The following is a 12,736-nucleotide window of genomic DNA, read 5'->3' as shown; positions in this document are numbered from 1 at the left end:
ACTTGAGTTGAAGTTGTTCTCTTATTTTGGAAAACCTTGTTACTTGGTTAATGCATCCAGCAGGGCATCACAACAAAATTAGGCCTATTAATGTGTTAATTCCACGACTGTACATATTAGTATCAATTGATATCGGAATCGATAATTAAGAGTCGGACAATATCGTAATATCGGCAAAAAAGCCATTATCGAACATCTCTAATTTGCATTTTAATGTGTGAATGCTTGTTTTAAAAGTAACATTTCTTTGCCACTTCCACTCACTTGTCATCCGGCAAGGCAGTGACATAGAAGTGCTGCGTGGCCCCCGGAGAGAGAGTCACAGAGTTGGCCTTCTTCTTGGCCATGAGGGCCGCACGCTGCGTCTCGTAGATATCGGGGCTGAGGGTGGTGGACAGCCGATGGGAGACCACAAACGGCAGGTCTTTTAGGCGCTCCAGCTCACTGGACGACTCGTGGCGCACCTGCAGGCGCACGGTGTAGTCGCCCTTCTCCAGCTTCAGCGAATACTGAAGAAGCAAAAAAAAAAAAAGGGGTTTGCTCATACGACAACATATAAAGCATCGTTGCATGCGAAGATGACAAAAGAAAAAGGAGGATGTAGAAGGGGACCTGATGTGGATAGGCGTCCCCTGAGCCGAGGAGTCTCTTGTTCTGATCAAACAGCATCCAGAGCTGACTGTCAAACTCTGACTCGTACAGCAGCTCACACAGCAGGGGGCAGCTCGGGGTAACCTCTCCGCTTTTTGGCTGTGCATGGGAGGAACCAGGTGAATAAACACAGAAAGAAAATACCACTTAAGAAGTGCTGTGCTTAAAGGGGAACTGCACTACCAATCCTTATGTAAGACAAGAACACATGTTTTTCTTTTGTTATGCATTCTAAGTAGTAAAATACAGCAAGTATGAGGTGGCTAATAGGAATACACATTTGTGCCCATATAGCACTCTAAAAAACATCCATAAACCGCCAACAATACTCTATTTACATGCCGTGACCTGAATAATACCAAAGTATTAGCATTATTGTTATTACAAGCGCTAACACAGACAAACTATTTTTTAGCGGGGCTGCGATTGCAGAGAGTTAACGTGCTTATGCTGCTATATTAACGTATTAAGCTGCTGCATCGCCTTTGAGCTGGTAAAGTTAATTTTAGTTTATAAATCATGCCTTTCACCTGGATAGTAGAAGGTTGATCACATAACCGAAAAAAGTTGGTCAACTTTGACATTCAACTTAGACCCACAGATGGTAAGAAAGACACGAAAAGTCGCTTTTCTTTTTTTGCTTTATTTTTTAACACGGGTGAGGATTATGGCTAATTCATCTTAACGGGAAGATATGAAAATACCATCAGTTGGCATCTCAGTGACAGCAGACATTGTACAGTAACTGATTGTTTTATTATATTCACTGTTTGTATACCTTGTACTTAGCAATACTGCTATATGAGGCTTAGTGGAGATGTCCAACAATGGCTTTTTTGCTAATATCCGATATTCCGATGGTGTCGAACTCTTAATTACCGATAGCGATATCAACCGATACTAATACATACAGTCGTGGAAGTAACACATTATTATGCCTAATTTTGTTGTGATGCCCCGCTGGATACATTAAATCAGGGGTCTCAAACAATTGCGGCCCGCGAGACGTTATTAAGCGGCCCGCACCTTGATGTGAAAATTTAACGTTGGGTGCGGCCCGCGACTTTTAGATGAATGGTGCTTTACAGCCTCATAATTGTATATTCTCGATTTTTCCGGGAGACCCCCAATTTTCAGTACCCCTCCAGAGGTAATCATTCTCTGGAATTTCTCCCAAACAACAATATATAGGGGGATATACAGGGGGCAGCGTGGAGGCACTGCCTTTAAGGTCCTCTACAACCTGTACAAACAGCGTGCCAGCCCAGCCGCATGTTGTATTTGGCTTCAATAGACACAGTGAGCGACTGCAAGGCATAGTTGATCAACAGCCATACAGGTCACACTGAGGGTGGCCGTATAAACAACTTTATCACTGTTACAAATATGCGCCACACTGTGAACCCACACCAAACAAGACTGACAAACACGGAAGAGTTAGGGCTGCATGGGATTCTGGGAATTTGTTAAAGTTGTGTTCCAGTGCGGATGTTCTACCAAAATGTGTTTGTCAATCTTGTTTGGTGTGGGTTCACATCGTGGCGCATATTTGTAACATGTTAAAGTTGTTTATACCGCCACCCTCAGTGTGACGTGTATTGCTGTTGATCAAGTATGTCTTCCAGTCACTTGTGTGGGTCTGCAGAGGCCTCAAACAATATGAGACTAGGCCGGCACACTGTTTGAACGGTGGAAAAGCAGGCGAGACGGCAGGTTGTAGAGGGCGCTAAAGGCAGTGCCATCACGGCACGCCCTTAATATTGTTGTCCGGGCGAAAACCGGGAGAATGATTCCCCCGGGAGATTGTCGGGAGGAGCACTGTTTCCTGGAAAAATGGCGAGAATTGGCAAGTATGTTACTAGGGCGGGAAAGCCATTCAAAAATGGTGAATTCATTAAAAAGTGCATCTTAGATATTTTAAGTAATCTTTTCTTTCGGCCCAGCCTCACCTAGTTTCTGCATCCAGTGGCCCCCAGGTCAATAGAGTTTGAGACCCCTGCATTAAATAATGTGACAAGGTTTTCCAAAGACATGCACCTGGGGATAGGTTGATTGGCAACACTAAATGGTCCCTAGTGTGTGAATGTTGTCTGTCTATCTGTGTTGGCCCTGTGATGAGGTGGCGACTTGTCCGGGCTGTACCCCGACTTCTGCCCGATTGTAGCTGAGATAGGCACCAGCGCCCCCCGCGACCCCAAAGGGAATAAGCGGTAGAAAAATGGATGGATGGATGGATGTGATATCCAAAATAAATCAACTGAAGTTGTACTAAAAAATGCCAAGATGACACTGACATATTTATTACTGAAGTCACAAAGTGCATTATTTTTTTTAACATGCCTCAAAACAGCAGCTTGGAATTAGGGACACGCTCTCGCTGAGAGAGCATGCGGAGGTTGAGGTGGGCGGGGTTGAGGTGTGTGGAGGTGGTGTATATTGTAGCGTGCCGGAAGAGTTAGTGCTGCAAAGGATTCTGGGCATTTGTTCTGTTGTGTTTATGTTGTGTTACGGTGCGGATGTTCTCCCGAAATGTGTTTGTCATTCTTATTTGGTGTGGGTTCCCAGTGTGGCGCATATTTGTAACAGCGTTAAAGTTGTTTATAAGGCCACTCTCAGTGTGACCTGTATTGCTGTTGACCAAGTATGCATTGCATTCACTTATGTGACTGGGCCGGCACGCAAAAGCAGTGCATTTAAGGTTTATTTGCGCTCTGTACTTCTCCCTATGTCCATGTACACAGCGGCATTTTAAAAAGTCATAAATTTTACTTTTAGAAAACGATACCGACAATTTTGAAACAGATACCAATAATTTCCAATATTACAATTTAAAGCATTTTTCAGACGATAATATCGGCAGTCCGATATTATCAGACATCTCTAATGCTTGGTGTTTTACTAAAGCTGGATCTGTCTAGCACACAGCTTCTAAAACTTGTACCTCAACTTCTGTATATTCAGGCCCAAAAATAAAAGGTCCCAAATCATCATTTGGCCCATAGTAGACATGGTTGTCTCTCATATTCTGCCATGATTAGTAGTGTTGTTGAAATGTCGTTTCTTTAAATGAGCAACATGTGTAAATATGACATGTTATTGTGAATGTGCCTGTTACTATATTACCTATATACTTACAGCACGTATATAAACTAATGATGGAGGCTTTTGGATGTTTTTAGAGCACTTTATAGGTGAGTCCTTACCCGCATTGTTAGCTTACATTTGCTAATGTTTATTTATTAGTTAGAATGTAAAAAATTGAAAACACATATGGGCTTGTCTTACATAAGGATTGTGAATGATAGGCAAAATTCAACAAAAAGGTACCTGATGAAAACTGTACGTGAAAACAATTTCATAAAGTTGTCTGTTGTTGGGTAGAACATCCCTCCCTCCCAAAGGTTTTATCTTTGAGCTGAGCGGCCTACAAGAAAAGATACCACAACGAATGAGAAAAACCTTCAACAGCAAAGCAATGGAAAAAAAGGGTGTGAACTCACCTGAGAGGCTGAACCCAAGACTTGAAGGTAATAGTCGGTGACACTTCTTCATACCTCAAAGGTGAAGACACATCAAAACTTGTCACTCCTTCTGACGCATGCTGGCAAAAGACAGAATACAAGACAGAATAAGTCTGTGATACACACATATACATATACATATACATATACATATATATATAGCAGTGGTTCTCAACCTTTTTTCAGTGATGTACCCCTTGTGAACATTTTCTTAATTCAAGTACCCCCTAATCGGAACAAATAATTTTTGGTTGAAAAAAAGAGATAAAGAAGTAAAATACAGCACTATGTCATCAGTTTCTGATTTATTAAATTGTATAACAGTGCAAAATATTGGTCATTTGTAGTGGTCTTTATTGACCTATTTGGAAAAAAGTATATAAAAATAACTAAAAACCTGTTGAATAATAAACAAGTGATTCAATTCTAAATGCAAATTTCTCCACATAGAAGTAATCATCAACTTAAAGAGCCCTCTTTGGGGATTGTAATAGAGATCCATCTGGATTCATCAACTTACTTCTAAACATTTCTTCACAAAAAAAAGAAATCTTTAACATCAATATTTATGGAACATGTCCACAAAAATCTAGCTGTCAACACTGAATATTGCATTGTTGCATTTCTTTTCACACTTTATGAACTTAAATTCATATTTTTTGAAGTATTATTCAATAAATATATTTAAAAAGGATTTTTGAATTCTTGCTAGTTTTAGAATATTTTAAAAAAATCTCACGTACCCCTTGGCATACCTTCAAGTACCCCCTTTTGAGAACCACTGATATACAGTACAGGCCAAAAGTTTGGACACACTTCATTCAATGAGCTTTCCTTATTTTTATGACTATTTACATTGTGGATTGTTACTGAAGGCATCACAACTATGACTGAACACATCAATCAATCAATGATTATTTATATAGCCCTAAATCACTAGTGTCTCAAAAGGCTGCACAAACCACAACACAAACCACAACCACATCCTCGGTAGGCCCACATAAGGGCAAGGAAAACTCACACCCAGTGGGACGTCGGTGACAATGATGACTATGAGAACCTTGGAGAGGACCACATATGTGGGCAACCCCACCCCCTCTAGGGGAGTACATGTGGAGTTATGTACTTAACAAAAAAGGGTGAAATAACTGAAAACATGTTTTATATTAGAGTTTCTTCAAAATAGCCACCCTTTGCTCTGATTACTTTTTTGCACACTCTAGCATTGTCTTGATGAGCTTGAAGAGGTAGTCGCCTGAAATGGTTTTCACTTCACAGGTGTCATAGTATTGATGCCTTCAGTGACAATCTACAAGGTAAATAGTCTAAAAAATTTAATAAAACACATTAAAATGAGGTGTGTCCAAACTTTTGGCCTGTACTATACATATACACATATATATACACATGTATACATACATATACACATATATATACATACACACACATATATATGCACATATAAATATACATATATACACACATATATATACACATATATATACATCCACACACATATATATGCATATATATACACATATACACATATAAATATACATATATATATATACACATATATATATACATACACAAACATATATATGCATATATATACACACATCTACACATATATATACATAGATGTATATAGATGGATAGATAGATAGATAGATAGATAGATAGATAGATAGATAGATAGATAGATAGATAGATAGATAGATAGATAGATAGATAGATAGATAGATAGATAGATAGATAGATAAATACTCTATTGATTTCTTCAGGAGAGTTCCCTCATCTATATGTATACATACATATAGATGTATTTATTTGTGTGTGTGTGTGTTTGTGTGCATGCATGGGTGAGTGCGTGGGGGGACGGCGTGGCGAAGTTGGTAGAGTGGCTGTGCCAGCAATCTGAGGGTTACTGGTTCAATCCCCACCTTCTACCATCCTAGTCACGTCCGTTGCGTCCTTGGGCAAGACACTTCACCCTTGCTCCTGATGGGTCCTGGTGAGCTTCTTGCATGGCAGCTCCCTCCATCAGTGTGTGAATGTGTGTGTGAATGGGTGAATGTGGAAATACTGTGAAAGCACTTTGGGCTCCTTAAAAAGGGGTAGAAAAGCGCTATACAAGTACAACCCATTTACCATTTGTGTGTGTGTGTGTGTGTGTGTGTGTGTGTGTGTTCCACTAACAATGTGCAGCGGCGAAGGAGAAATGCTGAGTCCATGGAAGGAGATGCTGTAGTCCACGGTGACATCACCCAGACTTGCCCACCAGCGTGCAATGCACAGTTCCACAATCTTGCCTGACTGGAGAGGAGACAACACACCAGTATTTATCATCACAAGCATTTTCCCCTCATGATCTTCTTTGAAACTTCTTCAACTAATTGTACAAACCAGGACAGGGAAGGCCTCGGTTAGTGAGCCTTTCTCCAAGAGTGAGGAGAACTTATAGAACTCGTTGGCTCTGTATGCTTTCTGTTTGACGAGGTGCACCGCATGCAGGACAAACTTTGAAGACACGTCTCCAGAATGAGAAGACAGTGTGATCTCTGTTGAGGACAAAGGAGTAGACGTGGGTGAAGAGCAGAAAGAAAAAACACTTATCAGCAACATTTGTTTGTGTCAAGACCCTGGTGTACACTCTTCAACCCCACTACTCTGATTGCGGTAGATAGCATAACTAAAAATATTTGCCTTTTTAACGACAGTGTTCCCACAATAATGACGGGGGTTAAGTTCCAGGCGCCACTGCGATAGGTGCATTTTTGGCAGGGGAGTAACGGTATTTAGTTTACTATGTTTATGAATATAATATGCATTTACAGTCTTTATAATCCCTCCACACACTCCTACTAACACTTCACATGCTCTAAAACAGAGGTTCCATAACCCCAAGGGGTCTACAAAAGTACTGCAGGGGTGTTATGGCAGTTTTGGTTGATTTAACTATATTTTAAATATTTGTTATATATTGTCGAAGCAACTTTTCCACGAATAAGTCTTTAAATACACATTAAGATTGATGTAACACATTGTAGTGTAGTTTAAAAATAACAGTGGCATGGACACTGTACTAACTGTACTGTAGCAATTGTAACTGCAACTGTAGCAATTAGAGCTCTGGTTCTCAGCTACACTAAGTGTCAGCTAGCAATTAGCCTGCTAGTTGCAGCTAGATATTAGTGGCGTTATACTGTCAGGGCTTCCCGTAGTGCTTTGTTGTTAAGATGGCCGCCTTAACAACAAAGAGCCACCGCCTTAAATTAAGTCTTTAAAAAAATATATGTATATAGAAATATATAATTTTTTGTCCTGTCCAGTTTCTCAGGCAAATCATATAGTTGATGTAGTTGCCCCCATCGGCTGTTCAGGTTTACTTTACCATGAATTGATTAATGTGGACCCTGACTTAAACAAGTTGAAAAACTTATTGGGGTGTTACCATTTAGTGGTCAATTGTACGGAATATGTGCAATCTACTAATAAAAGTATCAGTCAATCAAACAAAAGAGAAGTATAAGATACTTCTCTTGTTGCTTTATTTATATTTGACTTTATTAAATATATTTATATTGTCATTTGGTGCTAAAGTAAAGTCTTAACAAGCTGTTACTCTTCCTACTGCCTCTGTCAGTATGTCTGCAGCACCCAGCATTGTCCCGCCCACACAACCATCTGATTGGTTACACGCAGAGCAGTAACAGCCAATCAGCAGTGCGCATTCACAGCGGTAACAGCCAATCAGCAGTGAGTATTCAGAGCACATGGAGTCAGTGCTCAAGGCAGAGGCAGGCAGGTGCGGTGATGCGGGTTAGCATAAAGGTGTTTAGCAGGTGAGCGACTTTTAACTCTTATTTACAGTAAGTCATTCATTTGACTTGGTCATCATTTTGTCTTAGTAAGTCAATATATATTTACTAAGTCAAAATAACTAGGACTGTTTTGTTTTTACTTTACATAAAAAATATCAATACATATAACGTATATTGCCATACGGCACAGAAATCGACAGGCCCTTCTGCCTGTGGGAAACACTGACTGTACTATATGTTTTAATTTTTTTAGTATTGCATAGTAGGGAACCTTTGCGAAGAGTTTAATTTAAAACACAAACAGTGTCCAGTTTGAGGGACCTTGGTCTGGAAAACATTGAAGACCCCAGCTCTAAGTCCTATGTACCGGTCATTTTAAGATGAAAACCTGAATGGTGGTACTTCAAAAACTGCAAAGTACTGAAATAGTAGTAAGTAAACCGCAAAGTGGCAAGGGAACTAGGGCTGCAACAATTAGTCGACACTGCCGAAAAATGTTAACAGTAAAATTTGTCTGCGACAATTATATTTGTCGACAATAGTCGTGACCTCATCACTCCTGTTTTTCGGAATGCTGACTGATGGGATGTTGTTATCTTCCCGTTTAAAGAATTATTCATAATCTAAAAAAAGGTGGCGGCAAATGAGCGTTCTTTTAATGTCTTTCTCGCCATCTCCAGGTATAAGTTGAATGTCAAAGTTGACCAACTTCTTGGTTTATGGCAAAAACCTTCTCCTATAGCAGGGGTCTGCAACCTGCGGCTCCCTGGAGCTTTTATTTAAAAAATGTATGAAAATAGAAAACGATTGGGAAAAAATTTAATTTTGTTTTATAGGGTTTCTGTAGGACGACAGCGTGACACAAACCTCCCTAATTGTTACAAAATCCCACTGTTTACATTAAACATGATTTTCTGAGAGCGCTGTTTTGTCCTACTAATTTGGCAATCCTTGAACTCACCGTAGTGTGTTTCCATGTATAACATTCTTCAACGATGCCAGAGAAAGACTCATTTTGTCCACCAAACATTTTATGCTTCCTTGATGTTATTAACTTGTGTTGAGTGCTTATCAAGCATATTTGGTCAGTGCATGACTGCAAGCTAAGCGATGCTAACATGCTATTTAGGCTAGCTGTATGTACATATTGCATCATTTTGCCTCACGAGGCTTTTAATTTTTTGTGGCTCCATACAGATTTTTTATTTTTTTGTATTTTTGGTCCAGTATGGCTCTTTCATCATTTTGGGTTGCTGACCCATGGCCTATAGGCATGATTTATAAGAACTATGACCAACTCAGAGGCGATGCAGCAAAAGTAGCTCACTATGTCAACCCTGTAGCTACACAAGCTACCTAGCGACCTGTGATCATGACGCCACTAAAAGTAGTTCCTCTGCGTTAGCGCATATAATAATAATTGCTAATACTTGGATAAAATTCAAGTCACGAGATGTAAATAGAGTTTGGTTGGCGGTTTTCGGATGTTTTTAGAGGGCTTTCTGGGCATACTAGAGTACTACCATTGTGAGCCACCTTGTACTTGCTGTATTTTAAAAATCAGAATGCATAAAAAAGAAAACATTCAGTATGTGTCTTACATAGGGATTATGAATAATATGCACAATTTAAAAAAGAGAGCTGTTCCCATTTAGGAGATTTGTGGAGCTCGTAAATTGAGATACTATTATACATCAAAATATGCAGTACTATATTTTAGTGGAGTTATTGTAGCTATAGATTTTGATTTAAAACCATTCATAATGGGAATAAAAGAAAGGAGAGACATATTCTAAAGGACATGACTGATGACTGTTGATAAATTGTTCCAACCTGCCCAGGAGGCTCCCTGGGGCACAGTGATGAAGTGGCGTTTGATCTGTCCTGGTCTGAAGTGGATGTCTTTGAAACACAGCTCATGATTCCGACTCTCTGTCACCCTGGCGAATAAGGAACGAGGCACACAAACATGTCACAAACCTTTTCTTGGGACAAACCAAAAAAAAAAATCATGCAGTACAACCTACTTGGTGGGAATAATGACGGTGATGGGGACTCTGAACAGGGGCCCGCAACCAGGAGCTGCCGTGTCATAACCACACACCTGAAAAATACACACCAACCTGTTGACATAAAAGTCCATCAGTTTCTCCTACCGCAGTTCTTTTTACCCACCTCTGTATAGTGCACCCCCTCCTTCAAACCGACAGGATCCACACGGACATTGACATGACGACACTGGTTCATCAGCTCTAGGTGGGAGGGGCACTGAACCCATGGGGCGGAACACGCAAGGACCAAGTGTAGCTGCAGGGAGATTCGGTCCAAGTTTGCTGTAATTGTAATAATATCAGGGGGGGGGAAAGATTATTCAGACGGCGTAAACCTCCAGAAAATCAGTGAGTCAATGTCTACGATCAATCAAGGGTCTACAAAGGGCTAAGGGTTGTCCAGATCCAGGACGACACAAAACAAATATTACATGAAAAACAAGATATGATTAAAGGATTGGACAAATAAGATTTTTTTGGGCCCATTTTGAACAATACAGATTTTTTAAATCATGCAACAACAATAAATTAAAGAATAACTACTGAAACAAAACCAGGATTGATGTATAAACCCCAACACCAGGGAAGTTGGCATCTTGTTTAAATCGTAAATTATAACAAAATACAATGATTTGCAAATCCTTTTCCACCTATATTCAATTGAATAGACCGTAAAGACAAACAAGCTAAAGCCATTTATCAACAACACCCAGAAATGCTGCTGGCTTCGCTGGGTCAGAGCTCATCTAAGATGGACTGATGCAAAGTGGAAAAGTATTCTGTGGTCTGACAAGTCCACATTTCAAATTGTTTTTGGAAATATTTGACATCATGTCATCCGAACCAAAGGGGAAGTGAACCATACAGACTGTTATCGGCACAAAGTTCAAAAGCCAGCATCTGTGATGGTATGGGGGTGCATTAGTGCCCAAGGCATGGGTAACTTACACATCTGTGAAGGCACCATTCATGCTGAAAGGTACATACAAGTTTAGGAGCAACATATGTTGCCATCCAAGCAACATTATCATGGACGCCCCTCCTTATTTCAGCAAGACAATGCCAAGCCACGTGTTACAACAGTGTGGCTTCATAGGAAAGGAGTGTGGGTACTAGACTGGCCTGCCTGTAGTCCAGACCTGTTTCACATTGAAAATGTGTGGCGCATTATGAAGCCTAAAATACCACAATGGAGACAACGGACTGTGGAACAACTTAAGCTGTACATCAAGCAAGAATGGGAAATAATTCCACCTAAAAAGCTTCAAAAAATGTTCCCCTCAATTCTCAAACATTTACTGAGTGTTGTTAAAAGGAAAGGCCATGTAACACGGTGGTAAAAATGCCCCTGTGCTAACATTTTGCAATGTTTTGCTGCCATTAAATTGTAAGTTAATGATTATTTGCAAAAAAAATGAAGTTTCTCAGTTCGCACATTAAATATCTTGTCTTTGCAGTCTATTCAACTGAATATAAGTTGTAAAGGATTTGCAAATCATTGTATTCTGTTTTTATTTACGAATTACAGAACCTTCCAACTTCACTGGTTTTGGGTTTTGTAATAAACAGTAGCCGAGGACAACATACCTGTGTTTTCCGGGAAGAGGGGCTCGATTCCTACGCCGTGGTCTGAGGCGGACAGAAGGTGGGCTGGATCCCTGAGGTAGATGCCTCTCTGTGCTCCCACAGTCACGGAGAAACCCAGATGACCGGTGGGCAAGGAGGCATTTTGTGTGAGGTAGTCTAATGCTTTGTCCACCTGCCCACAGGTGAATGATGCATGGATTAACTACCACACCAGCACCATAGTCTATTTACAGGCGGTCCTCGTGTTATGACATTATAATTATTGGTACTGTACAAAAACAGAAATACAGTGTTAGCGGGCCACAAAACTTTCACCGGCAGAGAAGTAAAGAAAAGTAGCAAATAGCAATCACCGGTTATTTTTGATCCCAGATTAGTTTATTTTTAATGTCTGGTACAATTTTAAAAGTAGTGTATTTCTAGTGTTACTACTCCTGGGGAATCATCCTCAAACAATATAAAATCACAGGGCAAAACAAATGATGGCGTTATTCTGCGAGGAATGTGTTAGCTTAATAAAGTTGGTATGGTATTTATATTCAACTATGTGTAATGTCTCCAAATAGCCTACAATAAACATTACATACACTTGTTGTTTTATAATACTAAGTCAGTGATTCTCAATTTTTTTTCAGTGATTTACCTCCTGTCAACATTTTACTAATTCAATTACCCCGTAATCAAAACAAAGCATTTTTGGCTGAAAAAAAGAGATAATGAAGTAAAATACAGCACTATGTCATCAGTTTCTGATTTATTGAATTGTATAACAGTGCAAAATATTGCTCATTTGTAGTGGTCTTTATTGACCTATTTGGAAAAAAAGATATAAAAATAACTAAAAACTTGTTGAAAAATAAACAAGTGATTCAATTATAAATAAAGATTTCTAGTCATCAACTTAAAGTGCCCTCTTTGGGGATTGTAATAGAGATCCATCTGGATTCATCAACTTACTTCTAAACATTTCTTCACAAAAAAATAAATCTTTAACATCAATATTTATGGAACATGTCCACAAAAAATCCAGCTGTCAACACTGAATATTGCATTGTTGCATTTCTTTTCACACTTTATGAACTTACATATATATTTTGTTGAA

General features: G+C 39.5%; 1 protein-coding gene across 2 annotated transcripts in view; it reads right to left on the bottom strand.

The window, feature by feature from the left end:
• The window catches only part of tpp2 (tripeptidyl peptidase 2), a 44,156-nt gene that overhangs the window by 16,803 nt on the left and 14,617 nt on the right, over positions 1 to 12,736 (bottom strand). For both annotated transcript variants that reach the window (XM_061887644.1, XM_061887645.1), the window contains exons 12-21: positions 11,635 to 11,806; positions 10,172 to 10,329; positions 10,024 to 10,100; positions 9,830 to 9,936; positions 6,579 to 6,733; positions 6,372 to 6,488; positions 4,152 to 4,252; positions 3,979 to 4,075; positions 613 to 750; positions 265 to 509 (exon numbers count right to left, since the gene is read on the bottom strand). In XM_061887644.1, the coding sequence (XP_061743628.1) occupies positions 265 to 509; positions 613 to 750; positions 3,979 to 4,075; positions 4,152 to 4,252; positions 6,372 to 6,488; positions 6,579 to 6,733; positions 9,830 to 9,936; positions 10,024 to 10,100; positions 10,172 to 10,329; positions 11,635 to 11,806 (1,367 nt within the window). The remainder of the gene's footprint in view (positions 1 to 264; positions 510 to 612; positions 751 to 3,978; positions 4,076 to 4,151; positions 4,253 to 6,371; positions 6,489 to 6,578; positions 6,734 to 9,829; positions 9,937 to 10,023; positions 10,101 to 10,171; positions 10,330 to 11,634; positions 11,807 to 12,736) is intronic.

The sequence above is a fragment of the Nerophis ophidion genome, linkage group LG25, assembly GCF_033978795.1.
Source record: "Nerophis ophidion isolate RoL-2023_Sa linkage group LG25, RoL_Noph_v1.0, whole genome shotgun sequence".
Lineage (NCBI taxonomy): Eukaryota > Metazoa > Chordata > Actinopteri > Syngnathiformes > Syngnathidae > Nerophis > Nerophis ophidion.
This window is presented reverse-complemented; position numbering and strand designations above follow the sequence as displayed.